The following is a 17,380-nucleotide window of genomic DNA, read 5'->3' as shown; positions in this document are numbered from 1 at the left end:
CTGGCCGTCATGAACACGGGAAACCAGCAAACAGAGGACGATGGAAAGAAAGAAGATCCCGAAGTAGGTAAGGTATGGCTGGAACGGAGCTGTGTAAGGGAGCGTCTTGCGTGCGATACCGTGGTACTTGAGTCCGTGGTAGAATCGCGCGTATGTGCACAGGATGATGATCCAGGCAATGATAATCGAAATTGCAGAAACGTCGTACAGGTATTCGAACGCCTGCTCTGCACCTCCCGACCCGCACGACATGTATGCAAGCGGGCCGAACAGCGACGTCACAGTGAGTGCCCAGATCGGCAATCCCCCCTTCGTGCACTTGCGCAGGAATGCTGGCGCCTTGTTCTCCAGTGCAAGCGCATAGATTGTCCTTGAAGCAGCGTACAGATCGCTGTTAGCAGCCGACCAGCACGTGACGAGCAAGACCGCGTTGATAATGTGAGGGAGCACGCGGACGCCGGCGTTGCTGATCGCGAGGACGAAAGGAGAGGCGCTGGCATCGCTACCACCGTTGAGGAGACGTGGGTCGTTGTAAGGAACGACGAGGCCGACCATGAAGATGGCCAAAACGTAAAAGAGAAGAATTCGCCAGAAGACGCGCTTGATAGCCTTGGGCACGTTCTTGCGGGGGTTTTCGGTCTCTCCGACGGCGACTCCGATAATCTCGGTTCCGGCGAAGGAGAATGCAGCAGCAACGAAAACGTTGAAGAAGGCGAGGAATCGTCCGGTCGCGCCGCTAATGCCACCGAGAGGCTTGCCGGTTTCGGGATCGGGGGTCCAGAAGAGTTGAGCCATCGGACCAGGGTCTTTCCAGTAGCGGAAGCCGAGACGATCACCTCGGGGACCACCTCCAAGATCGATGACGAGCGAAGTGATGATAAGGACGATGATGGCGATGACCTTGATCAGGCAGAACCAAAATTCGGTCTCACCGTAGTACTTGACACCGAGAAAGTTAACGCCGATGACCAGGACGAGAAGAATCGAGATCCATGCAGCAGGGTTGATGGACGTGTCCCAGTACTGGATGACGATGGCTGAGGCTGAGATCTCAGTTGGGATGGTGATGCCGTAAGAATACCAGTAAGTCCAACCGAGGGCAAAGCCTAGGCTGGGGTCTAGGAAACGACTTGCGTGATGCGTGAAACCGCCAGGCACGGCAAGGAGGGTGCTGACCTCGCCAAGGGCGACCATCATGGAGTAAACGACAACACCCATGATGAGGTAGGCGATGAGCGTGCTGACAGGTCCCGCGCTGGACAAGGAACCACCAAGACCAACAAAGAGACCAGTGCCGATGGTGCCGCCTAGCGCAATCATGGAAAGGTGACGCTGTTTAAGGTTGCGCTGGACGTGACCGTCGGGGGAATCCTTGTTCAAGCCGAGGCGATCGAGGGCGACCTGGTCGGTGGAGCCTTTCTCGAGGTTGTCGGAGGAAGGATAGGCGCTCTTCTCCATGTCGGGCGCGAGAGCGTTGATGGCCTGGTTTGCGGGGGACGACATGATGATGTTCCCAGTCCAAATAGCAGCTTGGCTGTATGGACAAAGGTAAGGGAAACGGAGGATTAGAGGAAGGATGTGGATGGGAAGTAAGATTACAGACGACGAGTGACGAGTATATCTGAAGGACTGGATGCGGAGCAAAGCACAAAGGAGGAGGAGGCAAAGGGAAAAAGTTTGTCTTGAGAGCAGAACAAACAGATTTTGACAAGTGCGAAACCATTCTCAGCGAGGAACGATTCTGCAATTTAACTTGATTGGTCCCAGATCGCCCACGCTTATCTGGGCTTTAAACAACTGCCTTGTACGTTTGGCTTGCTGTGAGTCACAATCGTGAATAGAATTGCGCACACGAAAAGTTTTGACTACGAGGGGTGAGGGACAGCGAACAAGGGGAATGCTGCAGTGTGTGTTCAAGTGTGAGAGCAACAAGCGGGTTATCTGACTGATGACTTGGCTATCTTTCGAGCGTTTGTGGTGACAATTTCTGAATGCTCCTAACTCGGAACCGCCGAACGCAAAGTTGTTAGAAAATCGCTACAGGCAAGATGTACAGGTGTGACTGGACGACTATAAGAAGAGCAAAGCAAGACCGAGCAAACGATTCACGATTGGACCTGCTCAAACGAATCCAGACTGGGCGTTGTCATAAGACCGAATAAGAATTGCCGTTAGGAACCAACAGTTAAGCCATTTGGAAGCTCCGTAAGAGTCTCGCAACTGACTCCATTAAGTTACTCGACATGCGTTCTCAAGTTCGGTAACGAGAAAAACTTTTCGGAACTTCCGCCGGATTCGCACAAGCAAAATTTGCTTTAGACGCACTCAACGCTGATCCTTTTTACTCTGTGTCCCCGATCTCGCCCAAACCCTGTGTCTCTTAACAGGTGTAATGCAAGAAAGGTCAAGGCACCGTGAGCCACTTTCGCAGCAATCACGAATTGCTCTCGCTTCCTGGCATAGTTTTCACCGCTCAGCTGTAATTTGAGGTGCCGCAGGTTGAGAGATGTCCAAAATCAAAAAGCTCAAGATTAAAGCTAACCACGCCAGAAAATTCACCGAAGTGATTCCGCTGACTGACCACCTGTTCCGAAGATGTTCTAAAACAAATTAACTACTCGTACGTGGTGACTCTTTTTCCTCGAGTCGGGCCGACTTCGCTCGAGGTTTTCATGATCGACGTTCCACTCGTGACGCACAATCACGAATCGTAAATTGTGCGGTTTCAAACTTGCGCAAATAACCATGAACATTCTGGCCATTTCCTGCAAGATTCTGATTAACTTTAAGTTACAGTAACTTAGCCCGAAACACTCGGCAGGCCGCCTCTGCATGCCATCTGATTGCATTCGAGTATCACGAGTCAAGTCGTGCGTCTCACTCCAATACTTACCGTAACTCTTGCAATTTGTTGAGATTATGTAATTCAAGAAATATTCTACGCCTCGAACGGATGGACCCTGCAGCGTCCACTGTGGAATTGGTGCCTTTTGTGGTCCACTACCATCTACTCTTGGTTGCTCTGAAATGGCTGGAAGCCTTCGAGACAGGGCGCATAAGCCATCCACAAGGCCACGTGCCTTTGACGACTCTGATGACGACGATGCCGGTCTCCTCGCTTCCTCGTCGAGCCGACACGAGGAAGAGATTGTCTCGTTCGGTCGCGATGGCGCCAAGGGTCGTGGAGCCTCGCCCGTGTCGGATGCCCCACGAGTAATTCCTGTCACGTCCAATCTCGATTGGCGACAGGATCGCAAAGAGCGTCTGGGCCGTGCATCCAATCTTCAAGCTTTGGGCCCTCTGGTGTCGATGCGTCGTGCTGGTGCTTCGGCTGTGCCTGGTCTCGCTTCAAGCTCCTCCACCAACGATGATATCAACATTGACGCTATCAATACGGAAGCCCAAAAAAGAGGACTTAAGCTCCGAAGCTCGAAAGTTACTCGGGCCGACGACACGCCGCAACAACTCTCGGGTGATGTGTTCGATGAGCAGACTGCCGATGCATCGGCTGTTCCGAAGGCTAGTGCAGACGTAGCAGGCGAAGATGCGGAAGCAATCAAAGCTCTTCTGGCAGGTCAAGGCAACGACAGCGCAGGCACAGGCGGCCAGCTGATCATCCATCAAGAAACCGAGTCAGAGCTTCTCCAACACGACATCGATTCGCGCCCGGAAGCACCGACACTCGATGACTATGCAGCCACACCCATCGATCAATTTGGTATGGCGCTTCTCCGCGGTATGGGATGGAAAGAGGGGATGGGTGCAGGCAAAGGCGGAAAGGGACCGCAGCAGGCAGCCGAACCCAGAAAACGTGCAGCGTTGCTCGGCCTCGGCGCCAAGGAAAGGCCAACAGGGCCGCTGAACCTGTCCAAACCATCCTCCTCGTCAGGTAATCTCCAACCCAAAGACAAGCGCGACTATAAGTATGTTCCTGTCTCCAAGAGCGATCCTCGGGACTATTCAAATGGTCGCTCACCATCGTCCGACCATCAGCCACGCGAGAAGAGACCCTCAAAATCCCACTCCACCGATTTACCCTCGTCGCATGATTCTCGCCGCGGGGATAGAGATGATCGACACGCGCGCCATTCGCGCACTTCACATCGACAGCGCTCTAGGAGTCCTACGAGAAGTGGAGTACACGATCGAGATCGCCGTCATGAACGCCGAAGGGATGGCAGGGATCCAGAGCGACGCTCTCATCCGTCGTCCAGGTCGGATCGCGATCGCAGGTCTGAATGTGATCGAGATGAAAGGCGGAGTAGCGGCCACCGGCGCTGACGCAGCCCACTGCGAGAATCGTGCATACAGAACCGCATCAATACACTTCAATACTATCTACTTGCCATTCGCTTGACGAGAAGGCTGTGTCTCAATCGATACAATGATATAGCCGATTGCTCAGACGTGCGATACGCCAAGCCTCCTTTGGTGTTCCTGCCAAAATTCGCCGCGTTGCGTCCGATTTAAAGGCCGCGCGTTCTTCTTGCCCTGTGCATTGAGCGGCACACGCAAATCAATCACGAATATCGATAATTCGTCTCATCTTTGGCAGACCATCACCTTCACATACTCCGCGCAATGGTTCAAGATAAACTTGCTCTCGCCTTGATCGGCGAAAGGCTTGGGTATTGGTCGCGATCGCCGCTGCATCCAATTATGCTACCCGTGGGAGCTCTGGCGCTAGTCCATGCAATAAGGGTCAGTCATGCCACACGTCAAGTTGCTGGTAGTCACAAGTACTGTTTGACCCTGTGGCAGGGGTTCCTGTTGAATCAAATCTTGATGTTTGGAGGAGTGATTGTCAGTGGTATGCTTTTGGGAATTTCGTCGCCGCTTTTGACAGCTTGTCCTGTTGTGGCGCTGTACGGAGGTATGCATGTTTTGTTGGACGTGGTCCCGATTGGAAAGCTGCTCCTTCGAGCGCAGGACTCTGGTGTCATTGGTATTTTGTAAGTCGATCCACATACACGTCTGAGGCATTTCATCTTCAGCAATGCGTCCGAGCTGACTGGATTCGTACCTGAGTGTGCCTGACTGGACGCACTTAGAATGGATCTCTCCTTCGCTCTTTTGGACGGCATTCTCCGAGCAGAGGGTATTATTGATCTCGGTGTCGAACCTGTAAGTCTGCCGATCGTACCAACCCGAATGCAACATGGTCTGAAGCTCTCTGATAAGCGTATCGTTCCATCCTTTACTGCGTCTGTCATAGGTTCTTCGACACCCTTCACCCGAAATTTCGACTTCGATCTTCGCCGTGCTAATCAACTCGGCCATCATCGGTGGAGGCGTTCCACTCCTCATCGATCTACTCAAGCTGGATTCTCCCACCGGTGAATGGGGCATTCGCACACCATCGTGGGCAAACAATCCGTTCAAAGGCACGAATGACATTTTTAGCGCATCTCTGCTAGGATTCGTCTACCTGGTACTCTCTAGCTCATCGGTGCCTGCCCAGTTCCCATTCGTCTACGGTGTGGTCGAGTTGTTTGGACTGGACAAATTGAGCAATACAGAAGTGCGGACATTCTGCTCGCTGTTGCTGGGAGCTCTTTTGCTCGCTGAAAAAGCGACGATGCTCTTGACGGCAGTGCGTCCAGTTTCAAAGCCGATTGCAACGAGAACTCGGGATGCGGTTGCTCCTCTCAAAACCCCAACCGCCCGCAAAATCGACACTGTCAACGGCAGCGTAAAGCATCGCAAACAGATGTCTCGAAAACAGCAGTAAAGAGCGCCCCTCGTCGCGCTTGCTTCACACTCTCGTTGAACGCAGGGGCAATTACAGACAGCTCGTGGCTAAACGCTTGCGGAACATTCATTTCTCTAAGTTACCAAATGCGCGAGCGGACCATATTGTAGCGACTAACCTCCATGAGCGAATTCTCCTGTTTCGCCTTTTGCTGCCCTCCGTCTTTGGCCTTGTCTTTGTCTTTCGGCGTCGGAGGAACATGTGTGCCGTCGAGCTTGATCAGGATCGCATCATCATCCGGCTTGTCGATGAAGCGGCCGAGTGACTTTTCATAGCTTCTCTCGTCTTTGTTGGTTCCGATTGGAGCTCTGTCTCTAGCGTTGAGATCCTCCTCTCTTTCACGCTCGTGCATGGTGGCGTAGCGGTGAGAGGCAAAGCTGACGAGGTTGGTACCGAGAAGCAGCTTGATCGCAACGAGAAAGGCCCAAGCAAGGACAAGGGTCAAGGCCCATGCGGAGCCACGGACGAAGAGGTCGAGGGCACGCACCCAATCATTGTCGATATCGCTGGCACCAAGTTTCCGAGCAACGACACCGATCCAGCCCGTTTCTGAGATGCGTGGGCTAACGGGATCGATGAACTCGTCAATGTGGCTTGTGTCTCCAATCATGCTGATGATCTGTAGGATAAGCCGCACAAGCAGACACGCCAGAGGGAGCGCAGCAAAGCCGAGACGGCGGCTGATGATGGGACTCTGGTCGACAAAGGTATGCTTGCGGCTGTTCTCCTTTGATGACGGTCCTCCCACAACGAGGTCTCGGCAAAGCACGTCCATGAACCGACCGTACACGGCGGGTCGAATATGGTTGAACTTGGTGATGAAGGCGTGCTTGAGCCAGTCGACGATGCACTCGCTTGCAAGCACAATGCATACAGGTGTGAGAACCGTCTCAAGTAGACTGAGACTCGGAAACACGGTGAAGCTTGCAGGTAACGGGCTCGCCGAAGGTTCGACCGATCCTCCCGACAGCTCTATTAGATTGCGAAGACCAATAGCGGAGAGCATGAGGGTGAGCTGGAATCGCTCGACAATGTCGGCGCATGTCATTTGAAAGACATTTTCCTTTTCGAATTTCTTGAACACGCTCGACTTGATCTCGACGAATTGATTGGAAAGAAGGAGGGTGAGAAGTGCATTGTCGTAGCTATTGATGGCGACGTTGAGTGTCACGAGCTGGTAGAAGAGGACGAGCGTGTGCGCAAGCACGTAGCTGAGACTGAGACAGAAGAAGCCGATGGGTCGGAGATACGGTTGTTTGCCGTTCTTGCGGCGGGCGAGGGTGCTGCGAGAGAAGAGTGAATCGAGCAGATCCTGTCCAAAACTACAGCAAAGGCGATCCGCAATCTCGAGCACGTTGAAGATGACGGAAAGCTTAACAACATCCTGACCTCGGACGGAATGGTACATCTTACTGGCGTCGGTAATACGAGACAGAATGAAACAAGTGAGGATGATGAGCAGCATTTTGAGAATGTCGCACTTGTGCGAAGAATGCAGATAGCGTTTCTGTCCACCTAGAATCCATCTGGCACTGTTGCTGATCCAGGCCCACATAGCGACGCCGAAGCGAAGCGGCAGAATGGTGAAAGTGTAGAGAAACGAGTCGAGACAAACGATGAAGCCAAACATGATGATCTTTTCCATCCAAAACGGGATCGAGATGAAATTGGTGACCCTTTCCCATTTCATCTCTTGTGTAGCATCAAAGTCGGTGGCCAGAACTTCCTCTTTGAGGTAGTCCCACAAGCTGAATGGAGTGTGGTCCTGGCGACGTGGGACGGTCGCAGCATCCGGCCCGGTTTGCTCCTCCTTATTCCGCTGCTCAAAAAGCGGATCCTGCATGATCGAGCGGTCGAATTTGATGTCCTCGCAGACCGCAGCGAAGCTCGATCTTGGGGTCTGGTAGGCTTCGGTTGGCTCGCGTGCCTCGTGCTCAAGGATAGGCGGTGACGGCGTCAGATCTTGTGAAGAGTGTCGCTTCTGGAGGCCCTCTGAGCTGATCTCGCCAGCTCTTTGAGCAGGAGATGGTGTCATTAAAGTTGACTGGGAGAGCCGCGAAGAATGTGTTCGGGCCGGTGGGAACGGGCGAGCACAGTGTTGATCGAACACGGCACCGTTCATCAGGTGTGAGTCGATAAATTTGCCATTAGGCGTTTTTTGATTCGAGGGTATGCCTGTAGGTGTAAGGAATGCTTCGTTATCGAGCACCTGAGCATGCTTTGAGAAGTCTTGAGGCTCTGGCTTGATTTGTGGTGGAGTGTGCGCATGACTCTCGGAAGCTCTGACGTAACGACTGGTGTCACCCCCGGAGTCGTAGTCGAACCGCAAACCATCTGCTCGGCCTCCTGCATCTGCGCTATCCACCGCCTCTGCGAGGTGGGGCTGATAGTAGGAGTCTTGCGCATTGCTGCTTCGTCGTGGATTGTAGATGGAAGCTGGCGGACTCTGAGATGAGTTGTCTCTTTCAGTGGGTGAAACAGTTCCAAGTTCTTCGGATGAAGGCGAGGATGCAAAGGACGAAAACCCGGAAAGCAAAAGAGCCCGACGGCTCTTGCGGTACTGTTGCGTGGCTTCGCGATATGTGCGCCGATGCTGCTTGAGTTCTTCAGCATCAGCATCGTTGGAAAAGTCGGAGGCGGTATCTTCATACGATGAACCCTCGTATACTATGTTTCCGTTCTCGTCCATGAGGATACTGTCTTCTTCGTCTTCCCACACGTCTTCGTCATCCTCTGCCGGTACCAAGTCTTGTCCGCTGTGTTCTTTTACATCCGGCGGCTCTACTGTTGACTCTCGAGAGTGTGAGAATAGGGGCTGACCGGTGATGTCCTCGGGCAAGACATGGCTGACTGCATCATGTATTGTGTCTTCGAGATGGTTGATTTGGGATGTGTTGTAATCGATAGAATTGTCGTTGCTGACAGAATCGGGCGGTCGTGATAGGGAGAGGCTTACATCGGGGTGATGCTCTCGCCGTAAAGTCTCGTGGCTGAGTCGACCAGGCTGACTGTAATCGGAAGTGGAAGCGTTGCCATTCGAAGCGATGGATATGTAATCAGAGGCACCGATCGAGTGTTGGCTCGAGCTGTCGGGATTTAGCAGCTGTTCGCCGCTGCTTTCGTCGGGCTTCATCCGAAACGAGTCATGTGTGATTAATTGCGATCGTCGATGTTGCCAGGTGATCGAGGAGAGAGTAGACGAGGTCAACGCCAATCAATATCATCGCAAACATCCTCAACCCTTGGTCAAAGACGTGTTGACTTTGTGGAGGCGGCAAGTCAAGCAGCCATTCACATTCGTGAATCTGATTCGTGATTTCCGCTTCGTGATTCACAGGTTGCCTGGCTGTCCGCTTTCTTTTTGTTGGTTGCTCATTTTTCGCGGAATTCGGAGCGTGTCGAACCGAACCGAACCTCGTCGTGTAGCACGTCCATGGTCTTATCCGCGATCTTGTTAAGAACTTCTGAATTATTATCCGAGATAGTCACGAGTTGGACTAACTTTAGTTGGATACTTTACGAGATAAGCTGTGGTTTGCATTTTACCTCGAACGACCCGCTCTCCATCTCTGCGCACCAGCGAGTTGTGGTACTACTGAGGATCGTATTGCACTCTGGAAGCGGGGATGCCATCTCAGGAGGATGAAGAGCAACGCCTCGAAAGGCTGCATTTCGCCAATGTGCTCAAGGCCTTTGATGACTATTTGCCATACTGCTTGTTGGCCAACGATGCACGGCGAAAATCCTTCTTTTCGCTTCCGAGAGCTCATCAGCATCTTCTCTCTGAGGTAGGTCAGTCTTTGTCACTACCAGAGCTGCCCAACGGACCGCCGCAGATACCGAAAGCACGTGGGTTCAAGTCGAGGCTGGAGGAAATCGATGACCGTATACGCCGCAATGCCGACCTGCTTTCGCTCATCGCCGACGAATCCAGAGGATTTCTGGGCCTAGATGCTTTGGGAGAGGAGGAAGATGCAGTGGCAGAAGAATCTCAAGCTGGTCATGATTCACAACGTGGCGCCAACAGCAGTACTGACAGCAGTAGCGGCAAGGCCATCACAGGTTCCAGCTCCAGAGGCGGTAGGAAGCGGAGGAGACTTGCGGGTCACGAGATCGACAAGATTCAAAGCACACTCAAGCAAGTTGTTCGAGATTGGAGTCGCGAAGGCGAGCCCGAACGGTCAGCTGTCTACAGCCCTCTGATGGAAGCGGTCAGCCAACGCTACGGCCAGATTCCATTCAAGGATCGCTGGCATGTCCGCATCCTTGTGCCAGGTGCAGGATTGGGTCGGCTTGCCTTCGAATACGCCGCCCAGGGCTATTCGTGTCAAGGCAACGAGTTCAGCTTTTACATGCTGCTTGCATCCCACTACATTCTCAACAAGACGAGCCAGGTTGACGAGCACACCATCTACCCATTCGTACACTCATCCAGCAACTGGAGGACCGCTGATGATATGCTACGTCCTATCCGTATCCCTGATGTCCTGCCCTCATCGCTTCCGCAGACGAGCGAATTCAGCATGGTCGCAGGCGAATTCTGCGAAGTCTACTCAAAATCGGACGAAAAGCGAGCCTGGCATGTGGTGGCCACGTGCTTCTTCATCGACACGGCCAAGAACGTGCTGCGGTACCTCGAGACGTTGAATCACGTGCTGCCCATCGGCGGATACTGGATCAACGCTGGACCGTTGCTGTGGCATTTTGAAAATTCGGGCAACTCCCGAGGTGGGACGGGCGACAACCTGAGTATCGAGCTTACGCTGGACGAGCTGGTTCAGCTGTTGCCGAAAATGGGCTTTGAGATAGAGGTGCGTGTCATGATGTCCACAACGCAGCCATCCGATCTGAATAGAATGATGCTGACACTCTTCTCTGCCGCTCATACTTTGCTGTCAACAGGAACGTCGCGAGCTTTCACCAACACCATATACAGGTATGCTCAACGGCATGCTGCAGTACCACTACTTGCCGGAATTCTTTGTATGTCGCAAAATTCGAGACGTCGAAGCGGCACCGGCTGTTTAATTCTTGTTTTTTTGGTTCAAATTGTCGTGATGAAAATGATGACATGATCGAGATGAAGCTGTGTCGTACTTAAACACGAGCCTTGGCGTCAGTCTGGGCAGCCTTGAAGCGCTCCTCGGCCTCCTTGAAGTTGATGACCGACCAAATGTTCTTGAAGTAGTCTGTGGGCGAGAAATAAACAGGTCACAACAAAAAGCCGTGTCAGTGATCAACGAAGCAGAGCGCCAATAAGCATTAAAAGAAGTGGGTCAAACTCACCAGCCTTAACATTCTTGTACTGGAGGTAGAAAGCGTGCTCCCAAGCGTCGACACCGATGATGGGGTGGTGCGAGATCAGAGGGTCCTGGTCCTTGGTGGTGACAACCTCAAGCTTCGAGTTCTTGGGGTTGAAACCGAGCCAGCCCCAACCAGAGCCCTGGATGGTGGCAATGGTAGCGTTGAAGGTGGATTTGAGGTTGTCGAGCGAGCCAAAGTCACGTTCGACGGCCTGCTTGAAGGGACCATCTTGAAGCTGTCCACCGCCCTGGCTGGCAGGAGCAAGGTTCTTCCAGAAGAGCGAGTGGTTAATGTGGCCACCGCCGTTGAACTTGATGGCGCTCTGGAGCTCAATCTGCTTGCGAACGTCGTTGCTCGAGATGGCCGAGTTGTAGGCCTTGATAGCGTTGTTGAGATTGGTGACGTAAAGCTGGTGGTGCTTGGTGTGGTGGATGGTCATGATCTCCTCCGAGATGGCGGGCTCGAGCTCATTGTAGCCGTAAGGGAGCTGGGGAAGGGTGTGCTCAGACATTTTGGGCAGAGATTATTGCTGCGGGCCGTTATGCGAGGCGAAATGTTTCGTTGTGTTGGTGGGGAGAGCTCGTTGTAAGAGGCTCGAAGGGCGACAGTATATATTCTGCGTTCACGGCGAACGAGCCAACATTAAGCTTGGAGTGCAGCAGCTGTGACAAGAAGGTATTCTGTGCTTCTTTTCGCCAGAGAATCGTGAATTTCGAGTTGAGGCTGTTTTGTGGAGCAGCAGCTTGGCTGTCGTCGCCAGGTTATCTCCGCCTTGCCATACATGATTAGTTAGTTCTGAGGGATCGTGAGAGTGCGTGATTTCTCTGGACAAGCACCTGATCACTCGTTTGATCACAAATGACTCAGCTTTTCGCTCCGCTTCGGCTGCGTCCGTTCTAGCCCGTGAAATTCTGGCGGCTTCGCTGCTGCTCGATGAAATGCGCAAAGCGTCAAGCGCGAACGTTGAAGAAGAGTTGTGATTGTTACGCCATCGCCCGAATTTGCACAGCATAGTTGGCCCGTGCTGATTCGGCCAGACAGCAAACTGGACTTAGTTTGTGAAAACAATATACTATAGATAATATGTGCAACTGATATCGAAGATACATATCAGTAAGCATTGGTAGTGTAGTGGTATCACGGGACGTTGCCATCCCGCCTTCAGTGAAGGCTTCATCACGAATTCGTCCCGACCGGGGTTCGATTCCCCGTCAATGCAAATCTTTTTGTCACCTGCAATTTTGCTAATTATCTGAATTTTGAAATAACGTAACGTACGTAACGTTAACTTATTCATTTCACGACTACATTATTAATAAATATTATATATAACGGTCTTACGTTGTTTGTCTATCAAGCTCGAGCTCACGGAAACATTTTTGTGTTTGCGGATCTGCAACTGTCTGTGAGTCACAGGTTGAGTTCAGGATTTATGAAGAACAGACATGAGAAGGCGTCACCTCTCACGCCTTTTTTTCACCAAAAATTAAAATAAAATCACTTTGTGTTACGTCAAGCTGAGGTAAAAAAAATAAAATAATTCGGAGCCGGGCTGCGCAACTTAAACCGCAGGGTTGTCCAGATCTTACCATCGCCCCCGTGTGTACTACTGACATTCGTATCGAGGAACGAGTATCGAGGCACGAATATCTCGACTACGACTACGCCACTGGCCAAGACGTCGTACCGAAACCCATCATGTCAGAAGGTAAGGTCTAGTTTCTCTGATTGTCAATCGAAATGTTGGCTGGTGGTGTTTACAGACTCGCATCTCCCTTATTCTCAACAGTGGAATACAACCAAGAGAACACGCACTACGCTGAGGTCGACAACTTCGACCGCGACGCCATGTCGCAGACGCGAGCTCGTTCGCGCTCACCTGTGGCTGGCGGCGCACCATCATCCGACCGCAGGGACCGCGATCGAACTGACCGAACCGACCGAACCGACCGATCTGACCGTCCTCGTAGCTTCAACGATCGTGCGATTGCATCTCAGCACGCCGCAACGCAAGCCTCAAGAAAGAGTCAGAAGAACTGCAGGGTTTACGTGGGAAACCTAAGCTACGGCGTCAAGTGGAACACGCTCAAGGACTTTATGAGGGAGGGTGGGTAGTCATCTTGTGGTTTCCGACACGCTTACTTTTGAACCATGTTGAGGTATAGGCAGCCGTTGATGTCTTGCTCGGAGACACGAGAGATGGAAGCATCACGCGTGCTCGAAATGCCAGCGCGGCACGCTGGCTGAACGAGAGTAGAAGGCAGTGTGGATGGATTGCTGATGGGAAGGTTTTGCGCTTTTGTCCTGGTTGGGTTACTGGGGGTATTCTACAACACTTGAACCATGTTCGTGTCGCCATTCAACACTCGACTCGATTTCCGTCGTTTCACCGACAACCATCAATTGTATATACAGCCGGCCACGTCGTGTTTTCTGAGGTGCTAACTCTGCCAAACGGAAGCTCCAAGGGTTGCGGGTAAGTGAAGGCGTTCTCGCAGAAGTAAGCTGCTTCGAGGCCGATTCTGATTCCCTTATGCTTTTTTTTCTGTGTATTCCATTACTGTTGCAACGACAGAATTGTCGAGTACAGCACACCCGAGGAGGCACAAAAAGCCATCCGCGAAATGACCAACAAGCAGCTCGAAGGTCGTCAAGTCTTTGTTCGAGAGGTATGTGTACGACGTTGCTGCGTTCAGCCCGGCATCCTTGTAGAATCTCAGCTGACCCTGTTTCTCTGCTTCTCGATGCAACAGGATCGTGAAGACGAGGTGCGCTACGGTACCTCCCCAGGAGGTCCTCCTCGCGGCGGCGGACGCGGCGGTCTTGGCGGATCGAGTGGCCGTGGAAGCTTTGGGCCTCCCGTTCGAGGTGGTTTCTATGGTGGCCCTCCGCCTCCGCCTTATGGTGGCTTTGGCGGAGGCGCACCCACGCAACTCTTTATTGGTAACTTGCCTTTCGACGTAAGCTGGCAAGATCTCAAGGATCTGTTCCGATCGGCAGGTAACATCACGCGTGCTGACATCAACATGGGTCACGACGGACGCTCCAAGGGGAGCGGCATTGTTGCCTATGCCGACTCGAATGATGCTTCCAACGCGATTGCCATGTACCACGGCTACGAATTCCGTGGACGCATGCTCGAGGTGAGGCTGGACAAGTTTGCCAGTGCTCCTCCCATGGACCCGTACGGCCGGGCCGGGTACGGACCTCCTCCTCGGGGTGGCCGTGGCGGCTTTGGCGGTGCGTACGGCGGCCGTGGTGGGTACGGTGGACGGGGCGGCTACGGCAGTGGATACGGTGACCCGTACGGTGGCGGCTACAGCCACGAAGCTTACGGCGGTGCTTACGGAGGCGGATATGGTGGAGGATACGGTGATCGCCATGGTGCTGCTGGCGGCTACAGCACACGCGCCTCTGGACCCACTAGCGCTCGTGCTCCAGCGCCGCCAGCAGCTCCCTCGCAGCAGATTTTTGTCAAGAATTTGCCTTGGTCGACATCGAACGAGGACCTGGTAGAGCTGTTCCAAACCACGGGTAAAGTGGATGAAGCTGAGATTGTCATCGGAGGCGGTCGAAGCAAGGGGTGCGGTGTCGTTCAATTCGCCACTGTGGAGGATGCAGAGACGGCAATTGCCAAGTTCAACAACTACGTCTACGGTGGAAGGCCGCTCGACATTGAGTTCAACCGTCGCTGGACCAAGTTTGGAACGGGCGGTGGAAGTGTCAATGGTGGCAATGACGGAAATGCTCCCATGGTTGAAGTTTCGGCGCAAGATGATGAGGATGGCGATGCGCCTGTGCCCATGCAAGGCTAGGCTGCGATCAACCCTAGAGGCCCCTGGAGCGATGAAACCGAAAGAAACTCGCGGTCCCTTGGGACAAATCTGAGCTGTACACCACCAAACGGCACACTGTCTCACACACAGTGTATGTAATCGTATATGCCATTGTCTCCTCGCTCGCTGATGACTTTCTCGTTTAAGGGTTGAGGCAATGAGCTGTGATCTATGATGAAGGAGGGAGTGATCGGCATGATATCCGAATCGCGGTGTATCGGGAAGATGGATCGGGCTCAGAGCGGAGCCAATTTTAATCGATCAGGCTGAACCCCTGAATACTTTCGTGTGGCCAGTGTGATCGAGTATTATCAATAGATGATTTGGCAGCGCAACTAACTTATCATAGCTGCAGCATGACGTGGTCAGGTTTGACTGCATCCACCTAAAAACACTCGACTAAGAGCCGAGACTGGTGCGCCGTCTGGTTTTGACTGTTTGAAATCAACCACGAATCGTTTGCTTGGAACGTGAACATTCTGATTTTTGCTTTTCAAGCAGAAGTGACAGAAGAAGAGCACAAGCATGAAGGCGAGTTAGCGATCGATGTGTCAACAGAGAAGCGGCCACGTTTCTCGAATTGGAAAAGCGAAGCTGACACTCGCTCTTGAGGACCAAGCTTGAACCGCGGCCATACCTAGCTAGCGCAACTTTTGCTGGTGCCTAAGTTAACACAACTCAGCTGTGATTTGTCGGTAGGTACGTCAACTTGATGATCATTGTCCATCAACCTTGGTGTGCAGCAGAGCAATGCACTTCATGTGATGCAGCAAGACTCTGATGAAGAGATTTACAACGAAACACGCTGGAACGTGTGCTTGGTCGGTGACTGCTGTGGTGTACCTGCACCATGGTTCTCATGTGAATGAGAGGAAGCTGAGTATCAACAGGTCGCAGATCAGCCATCGTGTCGATGAGCACTCATCAGACGAATCTGACAGCTTGAGCGCCTACACAAAAGGCGGTGAGCATGTGTCGGAGAATGTTGGATCCAAGCATCATTGCGCACACCCTGCATCGACCCAACTCACGAACTCTTGACTGCATCAAACACGCCAAATCAGCTTACACAGAGACCAAATCACAATCACGAATGTGAATCACGAATGCAGAGGGCAAGCTACAAGCTACGCTTTTCCTTTTAGCGAAATTTGATATTTCCAGGGTCCTGAGTCTCGCTGGAAGTTGGCTTGTCGCTTTGTGTTTGGTTGTCTGGATCGGCAAATCATGAATCGGAATCGTGAATAGTGAGTAAATCGACGTGGAGCGTGCGTGCGTGCGCGCACTGTGACACTGTTGGTGCACGCCCGCCCGTCTGCTTGGCTCCTTGTTCTAAAGTCACAGATCGCCGCCGACTCGGACTGGTGAATAGCGAAAGGACACAGACAGATCTTCTTGGTGCTGCTGAGATCGCCAATCCATATATTAGTTGAAAGATTCGAATCATCATTCCGACCAACACAACCATCCGTTTCCCAGATTATCCTTCCAGCTTCCGACCAGGATTTCATAGACTAGCAACCATGTCGCACCTCAAGTATGCCGACGCCAAGTACGTCTTCCTTACCGACTTCGACGGTACCATCACCCTCCTCGTAAGTGTTCTCCCCATGACGACGTTTCGCAAGCTAGGTTGTTTCCGTCTTGCTGACATCCCGCTCGTAATCTGGACATCCCGCCCATAATCTGTACTTTCATCTCACAGGACTCGAACGACCACATGGTCGATACGGTCGGTATGGGTTACACCGAGCGCCGTAAGATCAACGTCGAGATTGTCGAGGAGCGTCTCAGCTACCGTGAAGGTTTCAAGAAGATGATTGAGTCGGTCCACCGTCCTTTTGCCGAGATGGAGGAGCTCGTTCGACGAGATGTCACCCTCGACCCCGGTTTCAAGGAGTTCTATGCTTTTGCCAAGGCCAACAACATTCCCGTCATCATTGTCTCCTCGGGTATGACACCCATCATCCGCAGCATCCTCTCCAACCTCATCGGTGAGAAGGATGCCAACGAGATCGACGTCATCTCAAACGAAGTCAAATTCACCGACCCCGAGCAGAAAGGTACCACCTGGGAGCTCGTTTACCGTCACCCTGACAACCACTTTGGCCACGACAAGTCGCTCTCCATCGCTCCCTACCGCGAGCTCAAGAACCGTCCAACGCTCTTCTTTGCCGGTGACGGTATCTCGGACATGTCGGCTGCGCGTCACGCCGACGTGCTCTTTGTCAAGGACAAGGAGGACAACGATCTTGCCACTTACTGCCGAACCAACAACATCCCCCACCACATGTTCAAGGACTGGACCATCCCCAAAAAGATGCTCGAACAGATCATCTCGGGCGAACTCAAGATCGAGGACGTCGCCGGCAAGAGCTCCGACAATGGCGATTTCAAACCCGCTTCCCAGGCATAGAGCGTGTCTCCTTTCACCAAATTTGGCCAACCAAGATGACTTTTCCTCCGTATAACATCTCCCGGCTCTGTA

The 17,380-nt window shown here is 52.6% G+C and overlaps 8 protein-coding genes and 1 non-coding gene across 9 annotated transcripts; 6 read left to right on the top strand and 3 right to left on the bottom strand.

Annotated features, from left to right (window-relative positions):
* On the bottom strand, positions 1-1,503 carry UMAG_10378 (uncharacterized protein; the record flags this gene model as incomplete). Its single annotated transcript, XM_011391218.1, has 1 exon — positions 1-1,503. A coding segment is annotated over one exon (1,503 nt), but the record flags the coding sequence as incomplete, so codon positions are not given.
* Positions 1,504-3,027: 1,524 nt separating this feature from the next.
* On the top strand, positions 3,028-4,281 carry UMAG_03089 (uncharacterized protein; the record flags this gene model as incomplete). Its single annotated transcript, XM_011391146.1, has 1 exon — positions 3,028-4,281. One exon carries the CDS (start codon positions 3,028-3,030, stop codon positions 4,279-4,281), a length of 1,254 nt encoding a protein of 417 aa, XP_011389448.1.
* A 300-nt stretch (positions 4,282-4,581) lies between these two features.
* Positions 4,582-5,731, top strand: UMAG_03088 (uncharacterized protein; the record flags this gene model as incomplete). The annotated part of the gene is made up of 3 exons (XM_011391145.1): positions 4,582-4,952; positions 5,052-5,124; positions 5,216-5,731. The coding sequence occupies 3 exons, from the start codon at positions 4,582-4,584 to the stop codon at positions 5,729-5,731; spliced, it is 960 nt and encodes a 319-aa protein (XP_011389447.1).
* Positions 5,732-5,831: 100 nt separating this feature from the next.
* Positions 5,832-8,441, bottom strand: UMAG_10377 (uncharacterized protein; the record flags this gene model as incomplete). Its single annotated transcript, XM_011391217.1, has 1 exon — positions 5,832-8,441. The coding sequence occupies one exon, from the start codon at positions 8,439-8,441 to the stop codon at positions 5,832-5,834; it is 2,610 nt and encodes an 869-aa protein (XP_011389519.1).
* Positions 8,442-9,378: 937 nt separating this feature from the next.
* On the top strand, positions 9,379-10,780 carry UMAG_10376 (S-adenosylmethionine-dependent methyltransferase; the record flags this gene model as incomplete). Its single annotated transcript, XM_011391216.1, has 2 exons — positions 9,379-10,563; positions 10,655-10,780. The coding sequence occupies 2 exons, from the start codon at positions 9,379-9,381 to the stop codon at positions 10,778-10,780; spliced, it is 1,311 nt and encodes a 436-aa protein (XP_011389518.1).
* A 69-nt stretch (positions 10,781-10,849) lies between these two features.
* On the bottom strand, positions 10,850-11,567 carry UMAG_03085 (putative manganese superoxide dismutase precursor (sod-2); the record flags this gene model as incomplete). Its single annotated transcript, XM_011391144.1, has 2 exons — positions 10,850-10,941; positions 11,039-11,567. The coding sequence occupies 2 exons, from the start codon at positions 11,565-11,567 to the stop codon at positions 10,850-10,852; spliced, it is 621 nt and encodes a 206-aa protein (XP_011389446.1).
* Positions 11,568-12,173: 606 nt separating this feature from the next.
* UMAG_16056 lies at positions 12,174-12,275 on the top strand. Its single transcript has 2 exons — positions 12,174-12,209; positions 12,241-12,275. It is a non-coding gene; the product is annotated as a tRNA-Gly (tRNA).
* Positions 12,276-12,754: 479 nt separating this feature from the next.
* Positions 12,755-14,871, top strand: UMAG_10375 (uncharacterized protein; the record flags this gene model as incomplete). The annotated part of the gene is made up of 5 exons (XM_011391215.1): positions 12,755-12,764; positions 12,846-13,163; positions 13,472-13,532; positions 13,632-13,725; positions 13,810-14,871. The coding sequence occupies 5 exons, from the start codon at positions 12,755-12,757 to the stop codon at positions 14,869-14,871; spliced, it is 1,545 nt and encodes a 514-aa protein (XP_011389517.1).
* Positions 14,872-16,415: 1,544 nt separating this feature from the next.
* Positions 16,416-17,308, top strand: UMAG_03083 (uncharacterized protein; the record flags this gene model as incomplete). Its single annotated transcript, XM_011391143.1, has 2 exons — positions 16,416-16,487; positions 16,598-17,308. The coding sequence occupies 2 exons, from the start codon at positions 16,416-16,418 to the stop codon at positions 17,306-17,308; spliced, it is 783 nt and encodes a 260-aa protein (XP_011389445.1).
* Between the last annotated feature and the right edge of the window lie 72 nt (positions 17,309-17,380).

This window comes from Mycosarcoma maydis, chromosome 7, assembly GCF_000328475.2.
Source record: "Mycosarcoma maydis chromosome 7, whole genome shotgun sequence".
Lineage (NCBI taxonomy): Eukaryota > Fungi > Basidiomycota > Ustilaginomycetes > Ustilaginales > Mycosarcoma > Mycosarcoma maydis.
This window is presented reverse-complemented; position numbering and strand designations above follow the sequence as displayed.